Source organism: Littorina saxatilis, linkage group LG17 (assembly GCF_037325665.1).
Source record: "Littorina saxatilis isolate snail1 linkage group LG17, US_GU_Lsax_2.0, whole genome shotgun sequence".
Lineage (NCBI taxonomy): Eukaryota > Metazoa > Mollusca > Gastropoda > Littorinimorpha > Littorinidae > Littorina > Littorina saxatilis.
In genome coordinates, this window is record NC_090261.1 from 16,332,920 (window position 1) to 16,346,543 (window position 13,624).

General features: G+C 38.8%; 1 protein-coding gene across 1 annotated transcript in view; it reads right to left on the reverse strand.

The window, feature by feature from the left end:
* Positions 1-3,252: 3,252 nt before the first annotated feature.
* Positions 3,253-13,624, reverse strand: part of LOC138953961 (poly(A) polymerase beta-like) — a gene marked incomplete in the record, with an annotated part of 24,906 nt that continues 14,534 nt past the window's right edge. Inside the window, 5 exon segments of the mRNA XM_070325979.1 lie at positions 3,253-7,315; positions 8,943-9,110; positions 11,083-11,166; positions 11,541-11,880; positions 12,216-12,285. Of these exon segments, the coding sequence (XP_070182080.1) occupies positions 7,211-7,315; positions 8,943-9,110; positions 11,083-11,166; positions 11,541-11,880; positions 12,216-12,285 (767 nt within the window).

The following is a 13,624-nucleotide window of genomic DNA, read 5'->3' on the forward strand; positions in this document are numbered from 1 at the left end:
CTGACTGCTTTTTGTGAAGTGCGTGCATTTTGGCCGAATTAATTTTGCATGTTGACACTGGTGTCAGTTACATAATTAATTCATCAAAAGGTTCCCGGTAGGCACAGTCTGTTGAATGTGGGTATGTGTTCAAGTTGTAGGATGCTCAGGTAGAAAAAGCCTGGAGGGATCTGTGGTGACTGCCGCAGGATGACATGATGCGTAAATACTACTAGGCATTGGGCGTGAGAGCAGTGCAATGTGAAGCATACTGACTGAGCCTGCTTTTTCAAGTGCACCGTTATGATCAAATTGGTTTAACCTTTTCCTCTCTTGTACATGCAATACATGTACCTTGAGAAAAGGCACTATGGCCAAATCGCTTCCGCTGGTTTCATGAAGACCTGTATATATATTAGGCCAAAAAAAAAAATAGGTCTGTTTACGGTAACATAGGCCAAAAAAATAGGGTCGGTAGGTCGGGATTTTTTTTTTTTTTTTTCTTTTTTTTCCAAAAAACCATATTTTTACGTTATTTTGCCAAAAAAGCAAGATTTTTTTTTTTCTTTTTTTTTTTCCCCCCAAATGCCAAAAAAAAGTCTAGGGTCGCGCGAAAAAACTAGGGTCGGTCGGGTTACCGTAAACAGACCTATTTTTTTTTTTGGCCTTAGCTGCAGGTCTGCCATTTAATAAAAATTAAAACAACGCCCTTTCAGGCATAATTTTAGCTTTCCACAGCGTTTCTATCACTTGTTGATGCCCGGTACTAGCCAGGCAGATTGCTTTTAATTCTGTATTCCCTGTTTCTGTGTAAGACAGAGGATGAAATTCATTTGATCATTTCGATGCTTATCATTATCTAAAGTACAAGGAGACTAGTTCCGCATAACTCTGACCTGTTATTAATATTAGGAGCTCTTGCTTCCCTTTGTTTCTAAGAACTTTTTTTTTTCGTGTTTGATTGCAGGTAAATTGGAGACAGATTTGATCATTTATGTTGTGGATTGACTGAATGATATGCCCATACGCCTGCAGTCTCACATTCAAGTAACAGAGGTGAATAGGTGTATCCACAAATCAATAATCTTTGTGACACTGACAGTGACTATCATTCTGCATGATTAAGATCTTATTGTACAGGAAAAGCAAACTTTTCATCCAATGGAATATGTTCAATAAATCATTCATGCATCACTGAAATAAAAATAAAACACAAAAGGAAGAAACCCCGTTCTGTTTTGTTTTGTTTTGCATTTTTGCCAGCGCACAGTTCTGTTTGCATCATAAATAGCATGCTTCAGACTGAATGCCTTTGCTCAGTCACAACTGATGTGGGCCTTCTCATATGAAAATGGAGTGTAACCCATTGCTGTTAGCTCTGCATTCCAAGCATTCAAGCACACACTTGATTGTTTCATACGTTTAGTGTCTATTCTTTTTTAGGAAACGTGACTGAAGCACACTGTATAACACATAGCACAAGACCACTTTTCAATTCTTTTCTTTTCTCTTTTTTGATACCAATGAAACATTTATACATGTAACTTTCATCATCAAACACATTTCATGTAATAGTAACCCAGCTCGCAACCAAGCAGACACATACACACTCACACACGTTGTAACAGAAAAAGGAAAAAAGAATGTACATGTATGTTCTTAAATCGAAAACATATGATGCTACCGTTTCACATACATTGTACATAAACAACAGACAAGTGGTTTGGTTGGGAGTACTGGGAGCAAGACACTTTAACTGGTCACACTTCACTATAAAAACATTTTGATACAGACACATCCACACAACAATTGTGATACAGACACTAACACTGACTGAAAATAGACACATAACATTGAATTCAGTATTTCTCACCACAACTGCCACTTGTATTTCTTCTATCTTCATTTCATTTTTTAGTCAAAGAAGAACAAATTACTACATTTAGTCAAGCTGTGGAACTCACAGAATGAAACTGAACGTAGTCCGCCGCTAGTGCAAAAGGCAGTGAAAGTGACGAGCCTGTTTGGCGTGGTAGCGATTGCGCTGTGCTTCATAGCACGCTTTACTGTACCTCTCTTCGTTTTAACTTTCTGAGCGTGTTTTTAATCCAAACATATCATATCTATATGTTTTTGGAATCAGGAACCGACAAGGAATAAGATGAAATAGTTTTTAAAACGATTTCGGAAATTTAATTTTGATCATAATTTTTATATTTTTAATTTTCAGAGCTTGTTTTTAATCCAAATATAACATATGTATATGTTTTTGGAATCAGAAAATGACGAAGAATAAGATGAAATTGTTTTTGGATCGTTTAATAAAAAAATAATTTTAATTACAAGTTTCCGATTTTTAATGACCAAACTCACTCATTAGTTTTTAAGCCACCAAGCTGAAATGCAATACCAAACCCCGGGCTTCGTCGAAGATTGCTTTGCCAAAATTTCAATCAATTTGATTGAAAAATGAGGGTGTGACAGTGCCGCCTCAACTTTTACAAAAAGCCGGATATGACGTCATCAAAGGTATTTATCGAAAAAATTAAAAAAACGTCCGGGGATATCATACCCAGGAACTCTCATGTCAAATTTCATAAAGATCGGCCCAGTAGTTTAGTCTGAATCGCTCTACACACACACACACAGACAGACAGACAGACAGACACACACACATACACCACGACCCTCGTCTCGATTCCCCCCTCTATGTTAAAACATTTAGTCAAAACTTGAAACTTATCCAAACCAGACAGTCCCTATCATCTTTCTCTAGTGCAACAATTGTTACCATCCAAACAAAAATATATTATTCTCACTCTATACAAAATTACAACTACATGTACTACCCATCAACCAATCAAAAACTAATCATCTTTCATTTTTTCCACAATGTTACTATCTTCTTCTTCTTCTGCGTTCGTGGGCTGAAACTCCCACATACACTCGTGTTTTTTGCACGAGTGGAATTTTACGTGTATGACCGTTTTTTACCCCGCCATTCAGGCAGCCATACGCCGGTTTCGGAGGAAGCATGCTGGGTATTTTCGTGTTTCTCTAACCCACCGAACTCTGACATGGATTACAGGATCTTTTTCGTGCGCACTTGGTCTTGTGCTTGCGTGTACACACGGGGGTGTTCGGACACCGAGGAGAGTCTGCACACAAAGTTGACTCAGAAATAAATCTCTCGCCGAACGTGGGGACAAACTCACGCTGACAGCGGCCAACTGGATACAAATCCAGCGCGCTACCGACTGAGCTACATCCCCGCCACGAATGTTACTATCAAGTTGAAACGTTCAATGCCTCCAGAGAGAGCTTGTTTAATGTTGAACAAACACTCCCTCCAATGAGAAGGATCATGTCAACCATCGCGGATCTTCCCAGGTTTGTACATAGAATGACTGCATAATTGTTTCCACGTCCACATAGCAAAAACCAGGGTGGACATTTTTTCTGAATTAATTTTAAATGTTGACCCTTGCATCAACTTCCGAAATGAATTGAACAACCAAATCCCACTCTATACAGAAAGTGAGCAGACTGTTGAATGTGGGTATGTCTTCAAGTTGAAAGATGCTCTTCCCTCGTGTCAAAACCGGGACAGTGGCTGCCATGATGACTTAAGTGAGAAGTAAGATACCCCTAAAACATAGTACCATACGGGCAGCACCACACTATGTATAACACCACCTGTTAACTTTCTCTTCAATTCTGTTACACACTAACACACCACTCTTTCTTTCTCAAACACAATCACTACTCACTCGCATAAAACTGTTTCTCAGCATATTTCTCATGTTCTGTATTTACATATGAAACCTTTCTTTCTTTCTTTATTTGGTGTTTAACGTCGTTTTCAACCATTCAAGGTTATATCGCGACGTGGAAAGGGGGGAGATGGGATAGAGCCACTTGTCAATTGTTTCTTGTTCACAAAAGCACTAATCAAAAATTTGCTCCAGGGGCTTGCAACGTACACAATACTGGGAGAATGCAAGTTTCCAGTACAAAGGACTTAACATTTCTTACATACTGCTTGACTAAAATCTTTAAAAAAAATGGACTATATTATATACAAGAAACACTTAACAAGGGTAAAAGGAGAAACAGAATCCCTTAGTCGCCTCTTACGACATGCTGGGGAGCATCAGGTAAATTCTTCCCCCTAATCCGTGAGGGGTACATATGAAACCTGTTTTTCAGCGTTCTTGTCATGTTTTGTATGTACATATGAAACTGTTTCTCATATTTCTCATGTCCAGTATTTACAAATGAAATGCCTCAATGACTTAAGTCAAAATAACACGTCTTTACACAAAACACATAACCTTCTGAACAAATACAATGTAAAGTCATCTTAGACAAGTTAGAGCAATGGGCAGCCAAGTAGGAACACCTGAGAAAGTCATATTCCAATCAAACAAGATACATGTTTCATCATTTGCTGACTAAACAAAAGCTACAAATATTTAGAACAAAAAGTCTCCCTTTTCCTGAACAATACCAATTGAAACCCTATTGTTTTTCACATCCCCACCCCATTCCTGTAACCCAAAACTGTCCAGACAAGAACATTCTTTCTTTATTTGGTGTTAAACGTCGTTTTCAACCGTTCAAGGTTATATCGCGACGGGGAAAGGGGGGAGATGGGATAGAGCCACTTGTTAATTGTTTCTTGTTCACAAAAGCACTAATCAAATAATTGCTCCAGGGGCTTGCAACGTAGTACAATATATGACCTTACTGGGAGAATGCAAGTTTCCAGTACAAAGGACTTAACATTTCTTACATACTGCTTGACTAAAATCTTTACAAACATTGACTATATTCTATACAAGAAACACTTAACAAGGGTAAAAGGAGAAACAGAATCCGTTAGTCGCCTCTTACGACATACTGGGGAGCATCGGGTAAATTCTTCCCCCTAACCCGCGGGGGGTAGACAAGAACAGTCTTCATGAAAAGGGAACAAATGTACAGTACCGCACAGTACTGCAAGTACATGATGCAGCCTCTGGACTATTCTGCTTTCACTGCTGTTTCTCTCACAGTCTGAAAGCTGTGGACTGAAGGCTGCCCACGCCTCATCCTTTTGCTGAATTTATCAAAAATCAAATGCAGTTTCTCAGAGTACATAAACACTAACAAGGCAGAAAGCAGAACCACTCTAATATCAGTGTCTTTCATACGGGGAGAACATAAGAGTCATAACACGGGAAAACCTCATGCTTTAAGTCTACCGCATCCTGTTCACGAAAGTGTTTTTCAACTAATGCCAATGCAAAACTATTGCTTGTGATAACATGAAAAATGCACCAGCTGTTCAACTTCAACATGATAAACCTACTCAGAACATCACCTTAGTTTTGCAAATATTGAATACAATCTGCTTTTGGCAGTAATTGGACATATACATTTATTGAGGGAAAAAAACACCACTCAAACCAAACCGACAATTTCACTCAACCTGCCCTTGCAAATCTTCATGCACTCGCACACACAATCTTTCTCAATCTGAAGTGAAAGTAAGGATTGAAATTCTGACTGTAGAATAGATACCATTACGTCCAGATGACTACACATACAATGTGTGATAACATTGGGTTTTAGTTACTCTCACTTTCCCCTGCAAATTTTAGCTGCCGAATCGAACTGGCTCTTCTATTATAATGTAAGACTTAACATTTGACCGTAACTGTAAACTGAAAACAAAACTCAACAGCATATATTTTTCAAATTACATTTTTTACCATCAAATGAATGCTCAAACATAACCCAGGCAAACTCTTTATTCTTATGACAGCACCAGTTACAAATACCACTGATCAAAAAAAAGTTGTCTTACACTTCAGCGACACTTTTCTTCCATTTTCATGATCCGTTAGCTTTTTAAGGTCCGTTAGCTTCTACTTTCTAACAGGCTTGATGTTTTGCCATTGTTTCTGTTCTTTCAAGGACACAGGATGAAAAGCAGTATAGTCTATGTATTTTAAACAAATAAAGTGTAAAAATGTACATGCAAAAGACTCAGAACACAGTACAGAAAGTATTTGTTTTATTTATTTGGCTGACAAAAAAATGATTGCACAAATAATGCAAACTAAATGTGTATATAGTCTGACACTAACAATTAACAAAACAAGAATCCTTCTATAATACCTGCTTTTCTTGTCAGTTTAAATTGTACTCCTTGCTCTGAAAGGATACCTATACATAATAAAAAAACAAAAAACCCCATAATTCTTATAAAGAAAGAAATGGTGTGCCGAACCTGCTCAATATTCATTTTGGTAAAGCTTAATTTCAGTAGATAAACCCAGGCCATTGTTTTCCAATACACTGATACTGGATGTACTTACCCTGTAGAAATTACAACTGTCTATCATGTGTCCTGCTTTTTTCACAGATTCACTTTTGCAAACAGAGCAAGGCAAACCTTTTCTGAGCACACAGCTGTAAGGGATGCAATGTTTGTGTTAACCAGAATTTTTGGTATTTTACCGGTTGTTACATGTATATGAAATATCAGAAAAGAATTCGTCAGCTTGTGTGAATGTTAATTGATAGTGTTTCGTATTACAGCAAAACTACTGTTATGAAAGTTTGACTGGTTGCAATGACCAGATGACCCTTTTTTGCGGCATGTATTCTTTTTGTCTTTTTATATCGATCGAGTGACATCTGGGTATGCTGTTCATGAAAGGTCTGCTTCTCTGAGGACCAGGTCTTGTCAAACATGACAATGCAGGTTTCACATACACCACAGGAAAAGGACATCTACTAATGAGATTCCACTGATCTCAATGCTCTACCAGCTGATAGTATTGAAAAATGTGCCAAAGCATATCCCAGGTTCTTGCCAAAATCTACTAATTACCATTAATTTGTGGCTCCCATCCATTTTTTTGGAGCCACCAATACCGTAGAATAATCATTTAGGGTTAACTTCTTTGCTTCAGACTTTTTTTCTTCTCGTAGCAGGAATGCCAACCAACCTGCCAGAATGCCAGCTTTGGGCATAGCCACACATGCCCATATGTTTGTCATGTTCCACAGCCATTCCACCAGACGGAGGCACACATCCACAGAATAACTTGTGGACATGGCTGAGACCTGTTTCGTGCACACCGCTGATCAGTGGCTAACTGTGTGAAATGTCGGATGCTGTCAGGACGAACAGCTGTTGGACCCTACACTGACCGGCTAGAACACAGCCGTAGCGGCTTCACTTGAGCTTGAGCTTGATGGAGTTCTTGGCGAGCGACATGAAGCCTGTCGTGGATTGGGTGTGTCCTCCCTGTGGGCTGGGCAGTTCCAGTTCATTGGCCGCCTGCAACCACGAGATCAACTGACATTTTCCATTCATTTTCATTACTTAATTGTCCTTTTGCTGGGAAATGTGGGTTGCTTTCTCCTAGTGGAAAGCTAACCGCAACAGAGTTGTGCTACCCTTGCGTGTGCATGTTTAGGTGCAATCAGCCACCTGCACTTATGGCAGAATGACCGAGGTCTTTTGCGTGCTACAGTGGTGACAGTTGGGTAGGACATGGATACAGTCTCTCAGTCTGCACATAAAGTTGACCTGTGTCCATCCTGGCCCAGATTTGAGCCTGGGACCCGCGGATCACAACTCCAGTGCTAAATATCTTCAGTTTTTCAATGTTCGGAAGTTCAGGAATCGAAACAACTGCTTCAATCTTAACGTCTTTCCTTTTCCTAATACACTAGGTTTGACTTCTGTTAAGTACACATTCCCATCTCCAAAATCATATCGCAAAGTTTCATACCAGTGAACATCAAACTACAGATGCTACATCACTGTCTGTGACTCTACCATATTGTTTGCGCTTTTTTTCTAGCCAGCCCGAGTCCAGATGCTTGCAGGCCCACAACCTCTGCCATGCAAAATGGTTTGGCCATTCCAAGGACTTAACAAGAAGGGCAAAGCCCATACGACTCACATGCTTGACCTTGACCTTTACATGACCTTGACCTTCAGCTAAACCTAGCAATGACATCATACACTAAGAACTGCTTTACACATTTTTCCTACCAAAATACATGTGACCTTGACCCAAGGTCAAGGTCATCCAAGGTCATGCAACACAAAGCTGTTAATTCAAGACATAGGAAGTACAATGGTGCTTATTGGCTCTTTCTACCATGAGATATGGTCACTTTTAGTGGTTCACTACCTTATTTTGGTCACATTTCATAAGGGTCAAAGTGACCTTGACCTTGATCAAATGTGACCAAATGTGTCTCATGATGAAAGCATAACATGTGCCCCACATAATTTTTAAGTTTGAAACAGTTATCTTCCATAGTTCAGGGTCAAGGTCACTTCAAAATATGTATACAATCCAACTTTGAAGAGCTCCTGTGACCTTGACCTTGAAGCAAGGTAAACCAAACTGGTATCAAAAGATGGGGCTTACTTTGCCCTATATATCATATATAGGTGAGGTATTAAATCTCAAAAACTTCAGAGAAAATGGGAAAAATGGGAAAAATAGCTGTTTTTTAGACAACATTTATGGCCCCTGCGACCTTGACCTTGAAGCAAGGTCAAGATGCTATGTATGTTTTTTGGGGCCTTGTCATCATACACCATCTTGCCAAATTTGGTACTGATAGACTGAATAGTGTCCAAGAAATATCACACGTTAAAGTTTTCCGGACGGACGGACGACTCGGGTGAGTACATAGACTCACTTTTGCTTCGCATGTGAGTCAAAAATGTTTTGCTCCACACAGCAAAACAATTCTTACATCTACACACACATTCTCTCTCTCCCTCTCACACAAAATAGATGGCATGCTGTTGTGCACAAAGGTTAAATCATTGCGAGATCTTTAAAACGTTTTGCTCTACACATCAAAACAATTCTTACATCTACACACAAATTCTCTCTTTCTCCCTCTCACACAATAACCAAAGGTGGTTTGACACGTACCTTGCTTGGCATTACGGAAGTTGGCGTAGGGTTTGTGGGTGATTTGGGCGTCTCGATGTCTGCAGAGGTCTGCTCCTGGTTGTCATTTTCCTCAGCATCCTCAGGCAAGCTGCTGTTGGTGGAGGAACCGCTGGACTTTTCGTCAACCTGCATAGGGGAGCCGGACCGCTATCAGACGACCGCGTACCAAGACCACAGATTAGGAGAAACACAAGAGGCAGAAGATTCCACAAGCCAAGCAAAAAAGCAGAAATGAGCAAGCACAGAAAGAGAGAAGAAATCACAAAAGAATATAATTATATTAGAAAACAGAACAAAACTACATGCAATGGTAAATAGCAAGAAACAAGGACAATAGTACACTTTATGATGCACCACACTTGATTAATCCTTGGCCACAATACGTATCAGGTATGTTTTTTTCTAACATAAAACAAGTCGCGTAAGGCGAAATTACTACATTTAGTCAAGCTGTGGAACTCACAGAATGAAACTGAACGTAGTCCGCCGCTAGTGCAAAAGACAGTGAAAGTGACGAGCCTGTTTGGCGCTGTAGCGGTTGCGCTGTGCTTCATAGCACACTTTACTGTACCTCTCTTTGTTTTAACTTTCTGAGCGTGTTTTTAATCCAAACATATCATATCTATATGTTTTTGGAATCAGGAACCCACAAGGAATAAGATGAAATAGTATTTGAAACGATTTTGGAAATTTAATTTTGACCATAATTTTTTTTTTTTTATAATTTTCAGAGCTTGTTTTTAATCCAAATTAACATATTTATATGTTTTGGGAATCAGAAAATGATGAAGAATAAGATGAATGTAAATTTGGATCGTTTTATAAAAAAACTATTTTTTTTACAATTTTCAGATTTTTAATGACCAAAGTCATGAATTAATTTTTAAGCCACCAAACTGAAATGCAATACCGAAGTCCGGCCTTCGTCGAAGATTGCTTGGCCACAATTTCAATCAATTTGATTGAAAAATGAGGGTGTGACAGTGCCGCCTCAACTTTTACAAAAAGCCGGATATGACGTCATCAAAGACATTTATCGCAAAAAAGAAAAAAAACGTCAGGGGATATCATTCCCAGGAACTCTGTCAAATTTCATAAAGATCGGTCCAGTAGTTTAGTCTGAATCGCTCTACACACACACACACACACGCGCACACACACACACACACACACCACGACCCTCATCTCGATTCCCCCTCTATGTTAAAACATTTAGTCAAAACTTGACTAAATGTAAAAATAAATAATAAGAGAAGGGAAACAACTGCTGTATTGAATTGCCCTTCAAATTGCAGCAAGATGAATGCCTGCATCAAAAGGATTGCCTCCTCTGGAGACCATTTTCTCAGTTATGGTCTGATAAACGATGTTGGGAAATAACTGTGGGGTTTGTATGGGTTGTGAAAGAGTGAATACTCTTGCCTTTATTGATGGAGTCATACTTTCCCATGTGACATTATGGGCCAGTCACTAGCGATGGGTGTGTCTCAAACAGGTGTGGAAAGCTTACCTCAGCAAGAGTATTCTCTATCAACCCATACAAACCTCATAAGAGTTATTTTTGAACATCGTTATTGACCAAAACTGAGTTATTTCCGAAAGTTGTCTTTTCTTATGACTTTCATTTAATTTTCTAACTGAATTCTTCCGGCAGTCAAGGAGTACTTGATTGCAAAGGTCATTCATTACTAACTGCAAATCAATTCTTGAAAACCATATGTACAGAAACTCTGCCAATCCAACATGCAACATGGACATGCCATCTTTCTGAAAAGTGAACTCTCATGCGTCAACACCGCTGTCGGCTGCTTGGACACATGCATTTCTTCTGCACGTTTCCACTCCTTCTCTCACACTGCACAGCTACTCTGTTTGCAGGCAATTCTAATCCCATCACATTCTGTATTTAAGAGCTCAACAAGCATACAAGTATGTGTGTAAATGAATAAAGCTGCTTTTGTAACTAAAACTAAATTAGTCATCTTCGCACAGGGCTGTGCATAAGGTCACCCGTCCCTAAATCATTTGACTTTTAAAGTTGGTGGTTTGCATTAGTAAGTGAAAGAGAGTAAAATGCACTTAGCAGAGACAGTAATGTGACTGCTATAACATGCATTACCTGATCGCTGTCCTTGGGTTTCTTGGAAGGTGTGGTTGCAGTGAAGGGGGACCCTGGTCGCTTTGGAGCACCGTCGTTTGATTCCTGCAATACAAGACAGATAAAAACAATACCACTTTAGAAGAAGTGAGAAGAAGAAAATGGATGCATGTATAATAAAAACTTATGTCTGGAAGTTCACATCTCTTTGCTGACCACCAATTCAGTGTTGCAAGCCTAACATAATCATACCAAACTGCATTCTATGAGTATGAACGTCTGACAACAAACACCCAGTATTTTCTTGCATTTCAACCTCAAGGCTAAAGGAGCTGTATTGCAGGTACTTCACACTTTCACTCATAGACAATCAAAATGAATGGCTTGCAAACGGCAATTTGATAAAATAACCATCCAACCATAAGAAAATCAGCTTCATTTTCCAATCATTGATATTCGAGATTTCGGGATAAACCAACCTCTGTGTTTTCTTTCGAGACGTTGTGCTCACTGCTAGACTCAGCTGCTGGAACAGCATTGGCAGAGGAGTTATCACTGGGATGCCAGGTCATGGATTCCGTCTGTTCTGTGGGGCTTTCTGACATGGCCGTGGCGCTATTGGAAACGTCCACATTCTGCGACTCCTGTGATGTCTCGTCATCTTCAGCGGACTTGCTGACGTCTGCTGCCTGCTCTGACTTGCTGGCTGGTGGTTTTTCAACGCTGGACCGCCGGTCCACACTGTTTCGACTGCCCTCCTTCTTCTTGGGCCGGCCAATGTCCAGTATGTGCTTGGGCACATAGGAGGTCAGCTGCTTTCTGACAACACATGTGTTAACAATTCTATTATATTCTGCTATATGGATCGTGAGTTGAGTTAAAAACAATTGAAGACAAATGATGTGCAGAGGGATGTAACCAAAGCAGTAGTACACAGAAGAAGAAAACGAAATGAGAGAAAACTTCTAATCAGAAGAGACAGGAAGGGTTGGGGCACCCTTTTTTCAAGATTGGCCCATGAAAAGGTATAACGGAGCAACATGTGGATGCTTCACAGCTACAAGCATGCATACAAGTATACATGAAAACAGATGCTCACTGACACAATCACACACAACTTAAATCATCTTTTGCCTAAATACATGACAACTTACTTTCTGAGGTATGTGATTTCCACTTTCATGCCTTCTTTGAACAAGTTAATGTGCATGGCTTGTTTGTGAACTGAAAATGAAATGAAAACACATGAAATGGCTGGTATCAAATAATATAAGGTACATTATTCCAAAAGATCAACAGTACTTTCTAGAAAATCAAGCCAACAGGAGATAACTTATGCCAAGTAAGAAGGGAATTTTTGCTAAGGACTCGCTGCTGTACGTCACTTAATTATCATCTGAACACAAACTAAGTCTATAAACCATTCATGACCAGGAACATGTGTCACAGACCTCTGACATACAATGTCATTGTACACCAAAAATATTAAGGGGGGACAGGGTAGGCAAGCACTTTTTTTATTTATTTTGGAAACAGCTTGCTGCTTGTTTGATTTTTGCAAGCAGAATAACCTAATTAAGGGAAACCATTTTAAATTTTGAGTGAAAAGCAATTTTTGGGGGTTTTATTCACCAAAATGTGAGAAAAACGTTATAAAATGTGCTTTTTTTTAAATGTTGCAGTTTGTGAACCAGTGCATGTTTTGATCCAATTTTTCTTCTTTGCAGCAATATGTGTGTGTTTAATAATTCTGTGTATCGAAAAGCATTTCTAAGCAATATATTATTTTAATTTAGCATTTTCAGTTACCGGTTCAGTTTTGATAAGAAAAATACATGAAATCCTAACTGTCAGACTCATAAAAACCCAACCAATGCACTGAACTCTTATTCCATACACAGAACTGATGCTGTACAACTCATAAACAACATATACAAAAACTGAACAAATCCATCAAGCCTTTCAAAAGTTGCAACATTTTAATTGTAGCGTTTTGTCTGAAAATTACATTCAGAGAAAACAGCATTTTAAAGATTTGAACCAGTACATAAAAAAACCAGTAGCACAGTGCACCCTGAATTCATATGTTTTTATCAGAATGACCACTTTACTATGTAGGGAAAAGGATTTGACAATCAAATTATCAGGATTTTTTTTATATACATCATATGAAAACAGCCATCTTTGTTTGTACCGATATGAAAACATGAATCAGAACCAAACTGTCAGACTCATAAAAACCCAACCAATGCACTTAACTCTTATTCCATACACAAAACTGACGCTTTACAAATCATAAACAACATAAACAAAAATGAAACAAATCCATCAAGCCATTCAAAAGTTGCAACATTTTAATTACAGATGTTTGTCTGAAAATTACATTCAGAGAAAACAGCATTTGAAAGATTCCAACCAGTACCTCAAACTAGTAGCACCGTGCAGCCTGAATTGATATGTTTTTATAAGAATAACCACTTTACTATGATGGGGAAATGATTTGACGATCAAATTATCCAGACTTTTTTTTAAAAATCATTTGAAAACTCATCTATGTTAGTGT